Below are 19574 nucleotides of genomic sequence, written 5' to 3'. Positions count from 1 at the left end.
ATATAAATATATATATACCAGATGATAATCTGGTATTCTGGATGTGAATGGGAAAAAATATAGTTTCAATTTTGATTAAATGGATGGTATGGGGGATTTGGGTCTCCAAAATACTATCTCTTATTCCAGTAACCCCCCCCCCCCCCCGTCAAAAGAGCTTAATTGCTTATTCAGGCTCAAATGCAATAGTTTTATAAATAGTATTTCGTAAATTTGATTAGGAGTTAACAAGTTATACTGAGACTGTAAACTACTGGGGACTTCAGAAGACTTCACGTCTGAATTTTCTGAACTATCTATAATCTGAGACTATTTATATCTTTTCTTCTTGTTTTTAAGCTTTTTAGGTCCCAAAGCTTCTCTATACGGCTAAAGTTACGACTGTTCAATAGCAATGTTATGCCAGTGCTGCTTTACGCTGCCGAAACCTGGCACCTGAACCAGGAACAAGAGCTAAGAATACTTGCTTTCGAAAACATATGTCTCGGAAGAATTCTCAACATCCGTTGGCAGCAGAGAATAACAAACCAATCCATCCGTGACAAGACTGGCCAGCCTCTTGTGACACATATTATAAGAGTCCGCCGATGGAGATACCTTGGCCATGTACTACGTATGGACAATCTCCGACTACCAAATGCAGCGCTCCATTGGCAGCCAACGGGTCCATGCCACAGGGGCAGACCCAGAAACACCCTGCGTAGAACGTACCAGACAGATCTCCGTAACCTGCACACATCAATCGAACCTCAGTGGGAAGATATAGTGGCAGCAGCAAACCGGTGGGAAGATTGGCGGCTCCTTCTTGATGCCCTGGGTGCCTCTGGAGGCATAGGTGGATCTAAGGTCAAGGTAAGGTTTTAAGCTCAAATGAAATAGTTTTATAAATAGTATTTCGTAAATTTGATTAGGAGTTAACGAATTATACTAAGACTGTAAACTACTGCGAACTTCAGAAGACTTCACGTCTGAAGTTTCTGAACCATCTATAATCTAAGACAGACTATTTATATCTTTTCTTCTTGTTTTCAGGCTCAAATGAAGTCAAAGCTAGAAAAAATTCTATTTCGTGATGACTGGATTGAACGGTTAGATATCACTGCCGCTCCTATTGAAGAAACTGAGGTTAGGTTTGAAAACATTTAATAAGCAACCGTGGTCGTTTTGGTCCTGATTGGTTAATTGATCAATGTTGAGAGCAGTGTCCGAAATTCCCCAAAGAAGATTGGGTTGTCTAAAATCTTGCCGAAAATTAACTTTAACGAAACTAATAGTCTGTATTCTGCATTTAAATTTGTGTGTCATTGAACTTCAATTTCTGGGGAGATTTGAGAGAATCCTGTTTTTTTTTAAAGAAGTTCTAGGATACGCCGAAATATGCAGAGATAGTGAAAGCATTGTTTGAGGGTCATCAAAATAAGGGTTGAATATAAGTTTTAGAATTAACTGTAAGAACTTTAATAGATGAATAGGTTTATTGAATGATTCAACAATACATTTATACAGTACAATCATATACAACATCATACACTTGCTGCCTCGCATAAGCCCACGACCTGGAATGCAGGAACAAATTTAAGAAATTCAATGAAATTTTAGGCTAAATGTACAACAGATGTTTTTTTTTTTTTTTGCAAAACCTTGCTTATTTGCCTGAATGGCTTTTGGATAACCACCAAGGTGGTTCTAATATAAATTTGTTGTTGGCATCTGTGCTTTCTAATCTAACAGGAAATTGTTGCTCATAATCGTTAGTATAATCGTTAGTTGCTCATAATCGTTAGTCCTAAGAAGTTCGAAACGTAATTGGAGGATAGTTGTTGTTTGATTTTAAAAACGAAAACAAAAGAAGTTTGAAGAATAAAAATATTACTTGTAAGTTTTATTCATATGTAATAAACCTTCCTTCTCCTTTGAAGGCCTCGTTTTTATATTTCCCACCAAATTAGCACGTTCCCAAGAAGTGTTACTTGCAAATTGTTGCTAGATAAAAGTTTTCTTTCCACAAACTAACAGAAAATTGTGGCTTGCAGTTCTAAGATTTAGCTGTATAAATTGTCATTCTATTTTGAGCACGGACGTCATGAAATTCGAAGAATAAAAATCTAAACTCCAGAAGCACTGGAAATTTTGATTGCCAATTGAATGAGCTCCCTTCAAAGTTTATGCAACCACCCTTCCCATGAAAACCTTATATCCTAACAATTGGAAATTTGCATAGCTTACAGCCCTTGCCCCGGGGGGCTGGATAGGGGCCTTTGACCTTTGAACTATTTTGAACAAAATGGCTATCTCAAATTTTTGATCGGACGCGTTTAGAGAAAACGGTGTGGATAGTGGCTTGTTTCCCTCCAATCACTTTTGACTACCAAAAGGGCTCTAAAATTTGTTATATGCAATTGAGTCAACCCCCTCTGAAGTTTATACAACCATCCCTTCCATATGTAGTGCCTCCGGAAAAAAATAAGTAAATAATAATACATTGAACCCTTATGGCTCTTTACTATAGACGTCGGTATAGTATTGCCTTACCCTTAAAAAAGTAAGTAGAACTTTCAATTTCCCTTCTAATGAACACCTGAAATTATCCAGGGGGAATTTTCGGGGAAGGGGGGGGCCTAGACCCGTTGATTCCCAATAACAACTACACCTTCAAAGGAAAGCTACATTTTCTTAAGTTTTTTGGTACCATATGTCTTTAGCTTCAAAAAAATTGGAGGGCAAAGAGGCCCCCTCCCACGCCCCTTTTTTCTCAGAATGGTCCAATCAAAATTTTAAGATAACCATTTTGTTGGGCATAGTCGACCAAATAAATATGCCAAAATATGTCCCCTTATCAACGCCCCGCTCTTTACGCTAAAGATTGCCTCTTTGTTACAGCTCTACTTTTTAAGGTAATAAAAAACTTTAGCGTAAAGAGCGGGGCGTTGATGAGGGGACAGCTCCTTTCATACACTGGAATAATTTCTGTTAGTTTTAATTTTTAATGTCGTCTTTACTTTCATTTGTAAAAAATTTTTTTTTTATTTAATCTTTAAAAAAAGCGACCTATCTTTAACAAGAAGTTACTTTCTTATCATTGTGTTTGACAAATGTAATATTTTGTGGTAAAAAAAAAACATTATAAGTATTGAGTGTGTTGAGGAAATTGATAGGACTTATTCAAACTGGCACCCGTCTGATTCTGAATGGGTTCTAATCTCGTCTAAGTTCAATTGCATTGTCAGTTTTGTAGATCGATGAAATTTAAAAGGCAGAATTTGAATTGTTATTAAAAAAAAGCTGTGTTATAGTTTTGTCGTAGTCGCTATTTTAATTAGTTTATCAGACTGCCTCAATTAAAATATATGCTCACATGTTCCTGAACTTGTATTTAATATATTTTCTGAGTCCAATATAAAATGGTGTATATGCTGCTTTTTTGAAAAACAAGTTGGAAAGTTGCTGGTCCTGATCCACTGATTGCAGCTATAGAGGTCTAGTTACTTCATGTTTGGTAGAGACAATCAGCTAGGGCTAATTTGAAATCATCTTTTCAGAGATTAGGGACTATTCATTTTTTTTTTCAAAGTAACTCTTAGGGGAATAATGTGGTAAGTAACTGGAGTCTATTTGGATTTTTCCGGCTCAGAGTCTACCTAGCACAATCTCATATTCTGTAAACAAGTTTGAAGCTACTTTATTTAAAGAAATCGTAGTCGTTTTGTCTCGTTTACATACCAAACGAACACAAAAAGGTAAACATTGTAACAGGTGTCACTATGACGTATGTTATAATGACGTTTGTAACACGTGTTACGAACTAGTAGCAAGAATTATGTGTTAACAAGCAAGGTAAAAGAGAAGGAGATTTTTTGCGACATCGTCGAAAGCTCGTGCACTAATTCACCGGAACTTTTAGGGCTGACTGAATCTAATATATGGATGAGGCCGGAGAGGTATCTCCAATTACCCATCCCCAGTCCTTCCCTCCTCCCGGAAAGTGAATACCTATGAAATTACAAACAAAATGCAAAGTGAAAGAAAACATCAGAAATGTATTTGCAGCCCGAATTAGGTTTACTGAAATTCTGTTGAAGATTGTCTTTTTTCATGGTTCTAAAGAAGATTATGTGAACTTTGATTTATTTTCGATCTTTTGCAAAATTATGAAAATGTGAGATAGGTAGGTCTTTCGTTTTGAGCATTACTTACAAAATTTAGATTATTCCAAACTTGTGTTGTTTAAGAGTAACCAAGTCAAGCTTGTTCATTAAACAGGAATACACCCGTATACCTTATACCTATCTATTTAAAAGGGCTTCATTCCCTGGGCAGCGGTGCCGGGAAGGGGGTAGCAGAGAAAGATTAGTACCCTACGATAGATTCCCCTGGGATTTCAAAATCATCTTTTTTGGCATTTTCATTGAAAAAATTGCCCTCCTCCGCCCTAGATTTTTAAAAATATATCCCCCCCCCCCCAAAAAAAAAACAGATTCATGAATTGGTGCCGCTTTTGCTGTGTAATATATAGTCATAGGACGTGTTAAAAAACATGTTTTGTTTTAGAACTTCGTAATTTTTGAATGTTTGCAATCATAGAATGTTTTCAGTTTCATTTAAAAATAAGATATGAACAAAAACATGTGGTTTTATGTGCTTGTTAATGACTCTGTATTATAGTATATCTAGGGGGGGGGGGGCACAGATGGACGTTGCTGCTGTTACTATTACTACTAACAGCTCATCTCAGAACAAAACCGCTTGAGACCAGCACAACCGCGCCAAACCGTATTATTCTTTAATTTCATTCATAGGGCTCAATCAAGAACGAGTTTTTTGGGTCATTTATAGCCGTTACTTAACCAAAAAAGTTAAACTTTTACGGTTGGCTATTTTATAAGAAATACAGAGCTATTTATTTCGTTAATAAAAATTTATGAAAACGAGCAAAAAAAAAAAAAAACGCAAAGAAAATTTTCAATAGTTATCTGAAGTAAATACAAAAGAAATCTGAATAATTAAACTCGCTTCTGGAATTTTCTTTGAAATTTTTTCCTATCGTTTTTTTTTTCTTTTGCTTAAAATGAGTTTTTTCCCAGAGAAATCGTCTAGGGATGATTTGGGTACCCGACTGGCTACCCGTATCTCAAACAGTAAGCTGTACAAAAAAATTTGGGTCAATCCCGCTCTCTAGCACTATAATGAGAGAAAGGTTGAGATGGCTAGCACACGTTCTACGGATGAAAAATAGCAGATTGCGCAAGATCGTCCTTGTCGTGCAACCGAGTAGGCCAAGGGAAAATCAGGTCGCCGCCAAATGGGGCGGGAGGGTGTCTTAAGGGAAATGTGAACTTCTTGGGAGGGTGTAAAGAGGGAGGTTTTGAATCAGTTGGAATGGAGGAAGAGCGTGTGAAGCTGTGTTGGTTTCAGGCGGCTTGGTGCTGCGGTGAGTTGGTAGTAGTAGTAGTGTCGTTATTAATTTACTTCTTGTTCTCATGCTGCAAAAGATTTTCCTTGACAATAAAATATTTAATTTCTATCTACATTCGTTTTTACTTTTAATATTTTCTCTGTTTTCTTATGGAGGTATATTAGCAACGGTAAAAGTCTTTTCAGCTCTTGAAAGCTATTTCATTTCAGCTATTTTTTAATGCAAAAAAATGTTGTGTCTAAGGAATTATTTATTTAATTACATTTATTTTATTTGCTTTCTATTAATTAGTTGTAAAAACAATTTTTTTTACATTTTGATGTTTCTGAGTTTGATGTTTCAGTAAAACTATAGTCAAATCATGTTAAAATTGGTAAAGTTATGGTACAACTTTTCAAAAAATTGCTAAAATTATGATCATTATGATCTGCTATTGAAATGATTTTTCATCTGCGATTATTTTAATTATTTATTTTTAGTTTTCACAGAAGGGAGTAGATTTGAAAACAGACGATCTGCAACGAGAAACGTTGTTCTATAAACAAGCCCAGACGGCTGTTGTAGCGGCTTTACGACGTTTACATAAACTTGGCATACCAACAAAAATTGATAAAAATTTTCATAAAATTGGTAAAATTATGATCATTATGATCTGCTATTGAAGTTGGTAAGATTTTCATAAAATTGTTAAAATTATGATCTGCTATTGAAGTTATTTTTCATCTTCGATTGTTTTAATTATTTATTTTTAGCTTTTACAGAAGGGAGTAGATTTGAAAACAGACGATCTACAACGAGAAATGTTGTTCTATAAACAAGCCCAGACGGCTGTTGTAGTGGCTTTACGACGTTTACATAAGCTTGGCATACCGACAAAACGACCCGAAGATTATTTTGCACAAATGGCAAAGTCTGATGACCAAATGTTGAAAGTGAGTCTCAATTTACTAAATGTCTTCGTGTTGTTTACATTTAGTTAGTCCTAATCCTGGGTTCAAATAACTGCATTTTTGTATAAGTACGGGCGGTTTCATGTTTTGTGCTAAATTTCATTCTTTTTTGTTGCACCATTGCAACGTTTTTTTATTTTTATTTTTTTTTGTGTGTGTATTATTTACATCCAGTGGTTCTATTTGTTTGTTTTACGTTCAAATAGCTGCATATTTGCATAAGCACAGGCATATACGTTGTGTGCTAAAATTCATTTTTTTTCATCTTTTTGTTAACGTTTTGTATTGTTTACGTTTAAGTTTACACAACTATTTTATCCTGATTCAGATAGCTGTATTTTGATGTAAAGACGAGTGGTTTTATGTTTTTTGCTAGATTTTATTCTTTTTTGTTGCACCATTGCGACGTTTTTTTATTTTTATTTTTGTATTATTTAAATTCAGTGGTTCTATTTACTTGTTCTGGGTTCAAATAGACACATTTCCGCATAAGCACAAGTACTTGTACGTTTTGTACTAAAATTCATTTTTGTTCATCTTTTTTTTAACGTTTTTTGTATTTGCTAGATTTCATTTTTTCTTCTTTTTTTTTGTTTTAATTTTTTGTTGTTCTGTTGCAGCGTCTGTCTGTAAATATACGTATACATATATACGTAAATTTGAGCGTCTGTTCAGTGATTTGTAGCTTAAACATTTATGGTAGAACCCTGAAATTTTTTACAAAGAATCCAGAAGTAGTGAGAACGCATATCTGCGCTTACAAACTATTTTTTTTTTAACTGAAAATGTGACATCATTGAAACACATCATTGTGACATCTATATTGAAACCAGCTTGAGCGAACTGAGGTTCACCTTAGGGGACCGAAGCCCCCAACACCAACCTGAATGAAGCTATGACCATCTGTAAGGACTGAAGGCAGTGCGAGTGGAGGGAGGCTAGGCAAAGAGCTGGCAAAATTAACTTGTATAATCAGTCAAATTTACAGGGAGCAAAAATAAGATCAATATAAGAGCCTGTGAGTCCTTGTCCATTTCCAACAGTATACCGTTCTTTTTTCCTTTTTCCTTTTTTTTCCAAAAAAGATGGTAGGCATAATATTGAGGTGTCACTGCATTGAACAAAACTAAACTAAGTTGCCTATGTTGATTCTTTGAATGTTGATAAGCTGCATCTGTGTTTAGTTGACTTGAATCACCTCTGTGGGTTTTCATTTGTTGAATTACCTGGGTTGATATTTTGGTGGTTTGAGTTGTCTGTGTGGTCTTTTATATGTTTCGACAGTGATAGACATAAATTAATAGTAGCAAATGGAACATTATTGCTGATATGACATTCTTTTCAGAAAAATTGTATCGATTTCTGAAAAATGTAAATCTTTTTCAGAAAAATTGTATCAATGAAAAGGTGTCAGTTGAAAAAATAAGTAAGCATTTTCTTTTATTTTAACACTAGTTTTGTCAAACAAAGAAGTTAAATTCTAGAAAATTTATAGTAAACTATGTGATAAATTATATAAAAAAATATAAAGAAAAAATTATAACAAAAATATATAAGTTATTTTAAATAAACTATAAGATAGATCATATATAAATTATAAATAAAATGAAATAGCAACGTATTCAGAACTATCCACCAATGATGGATATCACAAATTCGGCATATAACCATTTAAAGTAACAAAACACAACCTATGAGACAATTTCACAACTATAAACCAACGTAATTTCTCATTTATAGTTAAGATTATGCTGTATCTTAAAATCTTTTTCCGAGTATCAGCCTTCCTGTCTTTTTGGCTAAAAGTCTCAAAGACAAAGGGCCCATTAAATATTTTCCTCATTGAGACGTATTGACGTATTGAACTTCGGCGAATTTAGTAGGTAGCGCAACAGGGAGCTGCCAAATTGCACAAATGAGGATTCCTTTGGCTGGTTGGTTTTTATGGTTTTTCTAGAAGAATGCACTGCTTTGTGTTTTTGAATATCCAATTAAAGCGCAACGAAGGAGCTGCCAAATTGCACAAATGATGATTCCTTTGGCTGGTTTTTAAGGTTTTTCTAGCAGAATGCACTGCTTTGTGTGCTAGAATATCCAATTAAAGCGCAACGAAGGAGCTGCCAAATTGCACAAATGATGATTCCTTTGGCTTGTTTTTTAACGTTTTTCTAGCAGAATACACTGCTTTGTGTTTTAGAATATCCAATTAATGCGCAACGAAAGAGCTGCCAAATTGCACAAATGATGATTCCTTTGGCTGGTTTTTAACGTTTTTCTAACAGAATGCACCACTTTGTGTTCTAGAATATCCAATTAAAGCGCAACGAAGGAGCTGCCAAATTGCACAAATGATTATTCCTTTGGCTGGTTTTTAACGTTTTTTCTAGCAGAATGCACTTCTTTGTGTTTTAGAATATCCAATATGTCATTGCGACAAATATTGTATATTAAATTTTTATTTTCTCCAATTGAAAAATACGGAAATTTTAAATCTAAATTTTTTTATTCTGAAGCTTATGGAAAAAATAGAAAGATTTGGGCCCGATAATTTTTCTTGAGGAAATTATATTTCATCAAGATATAAAGTTCTTCATATTTTTTAGGGGGGAGGGGCCCGGTTTCCCTCGGTATGGTTTTGACTGCACTACCTAGTGTTTTAGATGTATCTAATAGATCGGTTTTGACAAATATTGCAAATTCAATTTCTTTTTTATTTTTTCTAACACTTCCTTATATGTGTTTTTTTTTTAATGAACACCTTAAGATCTAATCGTCTTATTCCGGAACGTGTAAAAAAAAACAAGATCTTTTCCTGCAGTTTTTCTTAAGAAAATTGAATTTTACAAAAATTTAAAATTCGTTATTTTTGAGGGAAGGGGGCTCGGTTTTTCTCCGTGTGTATGATCCTGAACGCACTGCTTAATGTTTTAGAATATCAAATATGTTTATTTCAACAAATATTGCATATCCGATTTATTATTATCACCTGTTGAAAAAAGAATATAGAAGCTTTAAACTTTAGCCTTTTTATTCTGAAGCTTGGGGAAAAAATTATGAGATTTGGGCCTGAAGTTTTCTTGAGTAAATTAAATTTCATCAAAATGTAAAATTGTACCAATTTTTATGGGAGGGGCTCAGTTTTCCTCTCTGTATATGGTCATGGATGCATTACCTAGTGTTTTAGAATAACATGTCAATTTTGACAAATTTTGCAAATCTAACTTCTTATTCTCTCCATTGATTCCAGGTAAAACGTTATGCTCTTGAAAAGCAATTAGGTCAAGAAAGGTCCCAGAAAATTGCCAAACTGAGAGATCTTCGAAAATATGGCAAGAAGGTTCAAGTTCAAGTGGGATTGGAGAGAAGCAGAAAGAAGAGGGAGATGATGAATAAGTTGAAAGAGTTTAAAGAGGGAAAGTTGAAGAACCTGGACTTTTTGGACGAAGATGATAGGCCAAAGCGTGGTGAAATGTTGGATAAAACCAAAGAAGAAGTGAAGAAGAGGAATGCCAAAAAGAATCAGTTCCGAGGGTAACCCTATTATTTTGCTCTAACAAAATAATTTCTTAGACCTTATTTTGTTTGCGGTAATTTTAAATGCCGTATGCCACATTTTTTTCAGTGACAAATATTGCCCACCTACTTAACCTTAGGATGCTCTATCGATTCGTTAATCCGCCTCCTTTGTCTCCTTTGTCTTCAGTCTTCAACCAGAGTTCAACCTGTTAACACCTATTTGGTTTATGCCTTTCTGCATTAAACTCAGTTAATTCAGTGACATAGTTGATTAACTGTAACCTTACTTCCGGATTTTGCCACCAGCCATCAGGTGAATTCAAGTTTTTAACCCTTTATATTAACCAACCAAATGACTAAAGGACAACCAATTCAGTGACAAAGTTGACTAACTGTGACCTGACTTCCAGATTTTGTCACCAGCCATCAGATGAATTGAATTTTTTTGACCCTTTATATTAATCAACCAAGTGATTAAAGGACAACCAAAGGACTTTAAGAGACTGTGTCCTGAGTGCAGATTAAGGGCAACAATCGATTGCCTGGTATGTAGTACATGCAATTCTTCCATTCATGAGCAATGTGCGGGGATAGAACGTTTCCAGTGGAATAAGAACTGGTTATGTATGGATTGTTCCTCGAAACAAAACATCACCAAAAACCAAGAATATACCACTCCTAATTCTTCGAAAGCTAATGATACCCCACGACGACAAATGTCAGGACTAAATTCTTCAGAAAGTGGTGATACCCCACGACAACGATTTTCAGAAATAAATTGTTCTTGAAGGAAATTTTAGATGATATCAGGTCGTCCCCCCTTGCTCCGACTTGCCAAAGGGGTGGTAAATCTTTCATTGTAGCCCAAAGCGAGTGTCAGACTACTCCCCTACCAGTATTAACCAGTGTTGCCAGTTGCCAGACTGATTTTCTGCTAGAAACTAAAGATGACAGTACCCAGACGGATTCTGAATATAATTGTGAGCCTTCTAATGATGCCTCCTGCCAGACTGAAAATTTTCCTTGTGGCAATTGTGATTCCAGCCCCCTATGTGACCCTTCCCTCCCCTCCCTTTTAGTGCTAAAAAAAATCGAGTTCGTTACCACCTAAATTTCTACTTTCATTGATCTTAGGGGGAATATAATTAAGAACACACTTAAGTCTGTGAATACTAATAAAAAAAAAAACGCCAATTTGAAACCAACTGCAATTCAATCCACAAGCAACAACTCCCAACACATGAATATTAATGAAGCAAGTGTCAACTCAAATGTGAATTTAATCGGTCACCTAGTTCCAGAGGTCAGTGACAGCTTAAATGAGAACTCAGCCAATATTCCAGTTCCAGAGGTCAGTGACAATTTAAGTGTGAACTCAGCCAATATTCCAGTTCCAGGGGTCAGTGACAACTTGAGTATTATTAGTAAATCGGTTCCTGAAGCCAAATCAGGGAAGAATTCTATTGCCTGCCGTTTTCACTTGGCCAACAAGTGTATAAAAAAGAGTGATTGTACCTTTGTTCACCCTTGTATGTCTTTTTTAACTACTGCTCACTGTAACGATAATTATTGCTCCCTTTCCCATTCCAAACCCTGCCATAAATTTCAAAGTGGCCTTTGTTTCGAGACTAAGTGCATGTTATTACATTTGAAAAACAGGGATTATCGTGCTATAGCCAGGCGCAGTAAAATTATTAATAGTAAAATGGTTACAAGTTTTCAATCAACCCAAAAGCGGAGCCTCCTTCATTCAATTAATAAAATTAGCTCACCAGCGCATACTCTTCCTTTTTTTATCCCAAATCCACCCTGCTCACTCAAAAACTTCCGCCTTTACCACCCAGAAAAAAACTCCATATTCCCAGCAAAATCACTTCCCTCTTAACCCTCCAGTTAACCCCTCCCAAGTTGAACCCCCTGAAAATACCACCGACTTATTTCCCTCCCATATTTTCCCGCCTCCGACCCATGCGTTTAATCCCTCGTGCCCACCCTACCAGGGTGACTCAGGTCTGAGACCTTTTGCATTTAATAATTGTCTTGTATTAAATCCTAATTGTTCGCACTTCCCGACAACTGAAAACACGTCGCACCTTCCTCATCATGCTTCGGCTGTATCCTCGCCCTCCCCTCCACCTCCAAATCCCAAGGTAAATCCTTCTCTTACCCTACTTCTCCGCAGCATCATAATATTAAATTGAATCCCCACCCAGGAAATTCTCAAACACACCAAGTATCCCTGTCGAAATTCCCCAATCGGTTTGTTTTTCCCAAACTTTTAGTTACTAATGCCGAAAGTCTTAGTTTTGAAAAGCTTACTGAACTCAAGGGGCTTTCAGAATCAAATCTAATTGATTTATGTATAAGACGGAAGGACAGTCCCATAACCCAGTGTTTCTGAACCTGAAAAATCATTCAAAGTTTTTTAAACTCCGTCCTTTAGACCACCCACTCGGAAAAAAATGTAGCGGGGTTTTGCTGTTTACTAAGAGTATCCTTTACCCAATGGTTATTCGAGTCCCTAGTTTATCCGAGTACGATGAAATCCTCTGGCTAAGTATTAGACCAAAAGTTCTCCCTCGTCCATTTAATATTATTGCAATAGCCGTTTTCTATTACTCCCCAAATCAAAATATCGAGTCAAAACGTAAATTCATCCAGCAATTGCAGACAAGTGCTGATTTTGTTATTTCTAAATACCCCAATGCTGGTCTTTTCTTAGTTGGCGATGCAACCGACCTTAAAATGTATTCATTTTGCTCCTCAATTTAAGTAAAACAAATCGTTAAAATACCAACGAATCGAGGAAATAGCTCTCTTGTTGATATTTTAACTAATATGCATAATTTGTACAGCCCCCACTCAGCTTTGCCACAATTAGGTGGGAGCTATCATCTTTCGATTCTTTTATCCCCTCCTCAAATTTTAATCATTCTTTCTCAATAACTTATGGCAGTTATCGCCCTCTTCAAAATTCTGGTCTTCTTTCTTTTGGTATGTGGCGGAATACTGAAGATTGGTCCAATGTTTATAGTTTAAAATTGCTCCAGTGACAAACCCTTTATTAACCAAACTATAAAAACACTGATTAGAACCAAATTGAAGCTTTTCAAAAATGGTAAACCAGATGAAGCCAATAAACTAAGAAAATCAATTAAAAGAGAAATTAGTAAATTGGCACGATCGTACTATAAAAATAAGGTCGAAGTATTTTTCACTAACAAACCAAAAAATTGGTATTCCGAGGTTAAAAAGCTGTGTGGCAGGAGGCTTGAACAGCTCAACTTCAATCTACCCGAATCTCCTGATGTTACTGCCAATAATCTAAATAAAATCCTCGCTTCCATTGTCCAGAGTCTTCCACCACTGTCCGACCAATTACCATCAGGAGCCCTTTCCCCTTCTTTACCCACTGTTTCTCCGTCTGAGATAGAAAGAAGAATTCAAAAACTAAGAAAGACAAGTATTTGTCCTTTGGATATCCCCTTTCCTCTTATTAGTGCCTTCGGTAATTTCTTGTCTAAGCCCTTGTCTTTCCTGTTTAACAAAATTACCGAGTCTGGGCAAATTCCTAAAACTTGGAAACAGGGTTTCATAACCCCCTTTGAAAAACAAAAACGGAAAGCCTGGTTTTGAAGGCGTCCGTCCTATTACTCTTCCTCCTATTTTCTCGAAATTTAATGAAGGATTACTTCCAGATTGGCTGAAGGAAAAAATTCTACCTCATACTGTCTTGATACAAATTGGGAACCTAAAATCCCCCTCTACTTTCTATTACCTCGTTTCTCTGATTGATCACATCGGGAAAATCCTTGAAAAGCCAAATTCCTGGCTATATTTAATTTCTATTGACCTTCAGAAAGCATTTGACCTAGTTAACCACAATATTTTAATTAAGAAACTTGTCAGAAAGTTTACTTTTGATCCCTGACCGGTGAAAATGGATACCTTCTTCTTTAAAAATATATCGCATGTTATCAAATACTAAAACTGTTATTAAAATCCTCTCTCTGTCCATAATGGCTTTCACTAAGGTAATCTCTTAGATCTTATTCTTCTTTCAGTAATGATCAACAGCCTTGCAAAGGAATTTCCTGACCGATGGAAATTTGTTGATGACCTAAAGGTTGTTGAAACTTAATTCAGAAATTTAATAAGCGACCCTATGAGTATCCTCAATGAAATTGGAGATGAGGCCTTAGACATGACAGTAAACGCCTCTAAGTCCATGATAATGTCGATTTGTTTCCTCAAATTCTTGCCATGCTTTCTTAATCCTATCCCTCCTGAAATTTCTGTGCCCTCATTTAAACTACTTGGCGTCACAATTTCTTCAAATTTAAAGTGGGATATCCACGTTAATGACATCATCCATAGAGCTAATTTGTCTATCGCCCTCCTTAAGCTCCTAAATAAATTCAGCGTCCCTCCTTCCCACTCCTTAAGAATTTACACGTCTTTTGTCCGCCCGCATCTAGAATATGCTTGTCCAGTTTAGCACCCTGGTATCTCTCGCGAAGAATCGGAAAAAATCGAATCAATTCAAAAAAGGGCCTTGCGAATAATTTTCAAAGAAGGCAAGGTGCCTTACTCTCTGCTCCAAAAAAAAGCTAGTCTGAAAACCCTGGAGCAAAGGAGGGTTTCGTTGTGCCTCCGTTTTGCAAAAAATGCCATAACAAACCCTCGGACGGCAAGTATTTTCCCCAAACGTCACTCCCCATCCAGAATACGGCCGCCTCGAGCTGTTTCTGAGCCCATCCCTGCTTTGTCCCCCAGTCGCTGCGGTACTTCCAGATACGAAAGAACTTTTATCCCCTTCATGACAGAGAAAATTAATAAAATGTCTCAATAGTTTCTTTTTTCCCTCTTTTTTGTTTATTAGCTGATGGTACTGCCCAGGTTCTTACGCTCTTTTGCTTGCCCCCCCCCCCGTTCTTGACCAGTTTTTAACTCTTTTATTGATTTACTGTAATTTAATTGCTGACACTCTCTTAGTATCCCTTTTAATTTAAATGCATTTATGTCTCATTCTAAGTTTAGTTTGACCAGTTTTTAATGCATTTATGTCTCGCTCTAAGTTTAGTTTGACCAATTTTTGTTTTTTTTAATTTTTTAATTGATTTTTTACAGTTTTAGTTATTGACTTTTAAATGATGCTCATTATGGTTTTCTCTATTTCGTTGTTGTTCTTTGCATTTTTAGTGTAACCATCTGTTGTCGACTCCAAAGTCCGAATTCGGCCCTTTGTGGGCTTGTGATAGCGATTTTTTTTAAATAAATATCTCTTATCTCCTGTAGAGCCCTTCCTAGGCTTGGTGGTTTCCGAATCAAAATTGGTTGCAGCGTCCCCCTCCCGACTTAAATCTAAACAGAAAAAAGCCGAATTATTTTGATTCATACGGACAATCCTTTAACTGCCCCCCCCCCTCTGAACGGCTCCTCTTGGATGCAAATAAAATATTTTTAAGTAAAATAAAATAAAGAGCCCTTTTACACTAACAATTTGCTTGTGCTGTATCTTGGAGGCGTCGAAAAACCTCCCTTTCCTAAGCAACTGGTTTATAACTGCTGAAAAACCTAGAACGCATTTAAAAGTTTTTTGCTCTCCAAAAATGTGTGTCATGCTAGATAACGCCTGTTGAATTGTTGCAATTAGTTCAAAAAAGTTTGATAGTAATAATAATTTATTTATAATCTACTAACGCAATAATGTAAGAAGTGGAGTACAAGAGAGAGAGAGAGTGGAAAAAAAGAATTGAAGAAAAGCACAGATAATCATTGAAAGGTGGCAATTGACTTAAGTTAATATCTGACAGCTTTCTGCTCGCCAGAGCAACTTTCCGACAGTATAATTTTTTACAAGTTTATTTAATGTTCTCCTATTACAGTTCCAAGGCGGAAGAAAAAACAAAAATTTACAGAAATACTGAATACGGAAATACCGTATTACGAATATACTGACATATGGAAAGTACCGAATTCGAATAGAAGGAAGGTCTTATTTTTTTCAAAAGTAGGTAAAAACAAGAAAGATATAAAATTGAATGATTACAAAAATCTGAAACTAGTCTGTACAGAGCTTTACGGTGCAGAAACTCCCTCTACTACCAGCAATCTTTTGAGTAACCAGCCCTAATGTGCAGCCTAGAGTCGCAAACCAGCCGTGAATGGAAAGAACTTAAATTAGTAGTAATGTTGGACATTCGAAGCAGCATTGAACGAAATTCCTTCCATTGATAATATTCAAATATAAAATGTAGCATTCATTCGCATTGTGCTTTTCACTTTCTTTCAAACAGTTCGTGCTAACAGCAAACTGTAAGTGAGGAGCGACCTGGCTCAATACCAACCGAAACTCTAAAAAACGGAATTGTGATACCAATATATATATATATATAAAAAATCGTCTTTTTATACTGATTTCAAATATATAAATTTCATTAAGTTTAGTCTTACTTATCCAAGGTTAGGAGAAAATTTTCCTGATTTTCGAAAAAAAGGGGGGAAAACCCCTTAAAAGTCAAGTGATCTTAATGAAAATCACACCATCAGATTCAGCGTATTGGAGAACCCTTCTAAAGAGGTTTCAAGCTCCTATCTGCAAAAATGTGGAATTTTGTATTTTTTGGCAGAAGAAAGATCATGGATGCATGTTTATTTGTGTTTTTTTTTCGGAAGTGATCGTATTGACCCACTGGTCCTAGAATATCGGGAGAGGGCTCATTCGAACGTAAATTAAAAGTTCTAGTACCCTTTGTAAGGGACCATAAAATTGGAGGGCAACTAGGCCCCCTCCCCCGCCCCTTTTTTCCAAAAATGGTCCGATCAAAATTTTGAGATAGCCATTTTGTTCGTCATAGTTGAAAGGCCCAATAACTATGCCTTAGGGTATAACATTCCCCTCCCTCCCCCATATCCCCAAGGTAAAGGTCTTTATTGGCTTAGTATGCATAAACTTTTGGGGGGGGGGGGGTGGGGACGAACTTTCTGCTGGGGGTTTTTTGACGGGGGAAGTTTCCAGGGAATGACTTTGTCAGGGGAAATTATACACTGGGGGAAATCGGCAGAATTCTTATACAAAATTCTTTTTATGTGTCTTGCTTTCTCTTTTCCGTTTCAATTTTACTCGCGGAGTGGTTAAGAGTTATTGTCCAGAGTAAATTTTCACCGGGATTGAATTGTCTAAAGGATATTTCCGTGGGAGGGGGTTTTTCGGTGGAGGTGGGGTCAGATTTTCTGGCATTATTTAAAAAACGAACAGAAATTAAATAAAAAAAAAACAAGTTTTTTCAACTGAAAGTAAGGAGCAACATTAAACTTAAAACAAACAGAAATTATTACGTATATGAAGGGGGTTTCCCCCTCCTCAACACCTCACTTTTTACGCTAAAATTTTAGTACTTTTAAAAATGCGTCTATTGTTCTAATTAAACGACCCTTGTGTTTCAGGAGTCATTATTAAAGAATTGGGACAAAATTCAAACTTTAGCGTGAAGAGCGAGATGTTGAGTAGGGGGCAACCTCCTTCATAGACGTAATAAGGTCTGTCCGTTTTAAGTTTTAATGTTGCTCCTTACTTTCAGTTGAAAAAAACTTGTTGTTTTTTTTTATTCTAAAAGAGACCTTGAGACAAGGCCCTCTTCTCGTGTCCAAAATTGACATGTAGGGTATTTCTAACAAGACTAGCTTAAATTTTCATTCAAGTGGGCAACCTTCTAGCTGCCCCCCCCCCCCAGCCAAGGAACCCGGGCTGGTTGCCCCCCCCCCTTGGAACGGCTCTGCTTGGATGCAAATAAAATATTTTATTTTATTTGCATCCAAATTTTATTTATTTGCTATTTTAAATATTTTATTTTAGAAGCAAAATAAAATAAAGAGCCCAGGTGCTCTACATCTCTTTTTTTGGAACTAAATTTCTGTTTCGGAACCTCTCTCTTCCCGAAGAGGATGATATTTTAATAAGAGGCCGTTTAATAAGAACAATAAAACGCTTTTTTAAGAGTACCAAAAAACCTTAGCGTAAAATGCGAGGTGTTGAGGAGGGGGCACCCCCCTTCATATACGTAATAAGATCCGTTCGTTTTAAGTTTTAATGTTGCTCCTTACTTTCAGTTGAAAAAAACTTGTTTTTTTTATTCTAAAAGAGCCCTTGAGACAAGGCCCTCTTCCCATGTCCAAAATTGACATGTAGGGTATTTCTAAAAAGACTAGCTTAAATTTTCATCTAAGTGGGCAACCCTCTATCTGCCCCCCCCCCAGCAAAGGACCCCAGGGCAATTGCCCCTCCCCCTCTCAACGGCTCTGCTTGGCTACAAATAAAATATTTTAATCAAAATAATATAAAGAGCCCAAGCGCTCTACATCTCTTTTTTTGGAACTAAATTTCTGTTTCGGAACCTCACTCTTCCCGAGGACGATGATATTTTCAATTTTATTACTTAGTTAAAAATCATGAATATTCTTAGACAACAAAAATGTGTAGCTTCACAATGTAGGGTAACAACCGTGTTTATTTCAAGCACCCTAGAATAATCTTTTAGTAGTTGTTTAATACCCCGGCATAAGGATATTTAGCTCAATGTTTAGACAACCTAATTTCTCTTTTAATAATGGTAGTGGTGCAGGTCTGATGTTACAAAGTAATATGTTTTTAGACTAAACATTTTAATTTCCGTTCAATGTTTTGATGGTGTACTATGATTTACGATTGAATTTAATGGTTTTCCCCTATCTCTGTGAACCTTTTAGGGTAAAACAGTTTATCTAGCCAAAACTTTGTAATTTTATTGGAAAAAAGATTTCATAATGTCCCCCCTTCTGTTGTTAAAAATTCTTTGAGGAGATTATGTCATTGTCATCAAGGTCATAATGTGTTGATTCGTTTATTTTCAGGCATAAGGCCATTGGAAAAGATGCTAAGTATGGTTTTGGAGGGAAAAAGAGGGGCAAAAAAAGGAACGGTAGTGAGTTCAAAGGAGTAAATGCTGGTGCAAACAAATTTGGAGGAAATACTGGCGGTAAAAAATTCGGAGGAAAGACTGGAGGTAAACGATTTGGAGGAAAAGGAAAACAAGGAAGCAAAAAAGGAAGGAAGAAATAATTTTTAATTTTGTTGAGAAATAAAATTTCTATCTTAGATCGTATTTCTTTGTTTGATAATAGAAAATAAGAAAAGATCATAGTTAAATTCATTTTCGATCAATTCATATTTCGTTATTCAAAAATGTATAGGTAACAGGATGGATTTTTTTTTTTTTTTGCCCATTCCCTTAAATTCGGCACGTTTAAATCAAAGGATTCAATCTTTTTTTTCTGCTTATCAATATACTTAGAATTTTTTCCAGCAGCGATTTAAGCCCTTTTCTCATGTGCAAGAATCTTTTTCTGCTTATGAATATAATTATAACTTTTTTCCAGAAGCGATTTAAGCCCTTTTGTCACGTACAAGAATAGTGGTAGAAACGGTAATGGTGGTAATAACTAATGTTCGAAAACCAGTTATTAGTTACAGTTTTTTTTTTTTTTGATTCGTGGTCCTATCTGATTGACAGATGGCAGCTTTGTAATGCGTTGATTTTTTAGTGCTCACATTTGAATCCGCTGCTTCTAATTTATTGAGACTGCAGCTTTCCATGCAGCCTCTATGCGTCCTTTCTATAGGGGTGGCAAACACTGAATGCAGGAAAAGATAGCTG

The 19574-nt window shown here is 36.0% G+C and overlaps 1 protein-coding gene across 2 annotated transcripts in view; it reads left to right on the top strand.

Moving 5' to 3' along the window:
• LOC148944194 (putative rRNA-processing protein EBP2 homolog) overlaps window positions 1-19015 on the top strand; it is a 44743-nt gene extending 25728 nt beyond the window's left edge. For both annotated transcript variants that reach the window (XM_089099774.1, XM_089099775.1), the window contains exons 5-8: window positions 1033-1125; window positions 6166-6345; window positions 9611-9894; window positions 18772-19015. In XM_089099774.1, coding sequence (XP_088955900.1) covers window positions 1033-1125; window positions 6166-6345; window positions 9611-9894; window positions 18772-18979 — 765 coding nt within the window. In that variant the 3' untranslated portion in view covers window positions 18980-19015. The remainder of the gene's footprint in view (window positions 1-1032; window positions 1126-6165; window positions 6346-9610; window positions 9895-18771) is intronic.
• Window positions 19016-19574: the final 559 nt, after the last annotated feature.

Source organism: Artemia sp. Qi Xiang Cuo, chromosome 14, assembly GCF_049724085.1.
Source record: "Artemia sp. Qi Xiang Cuo chromosome 14, ASM4972408v1, whole genome shotgun sequence".
Taxonomy (NCBI): Eukaryota; Metazoa; Arthropoda; class Branchiopoda; order Anostraca; family Artemiidae; genus Artemia; species Artemia sp. Qi Xiang Cuo.
Note: the sequence above shows the minus strand (reverse complement) of the source record. Positions and strands in the feature narration are given on the sequence as shown.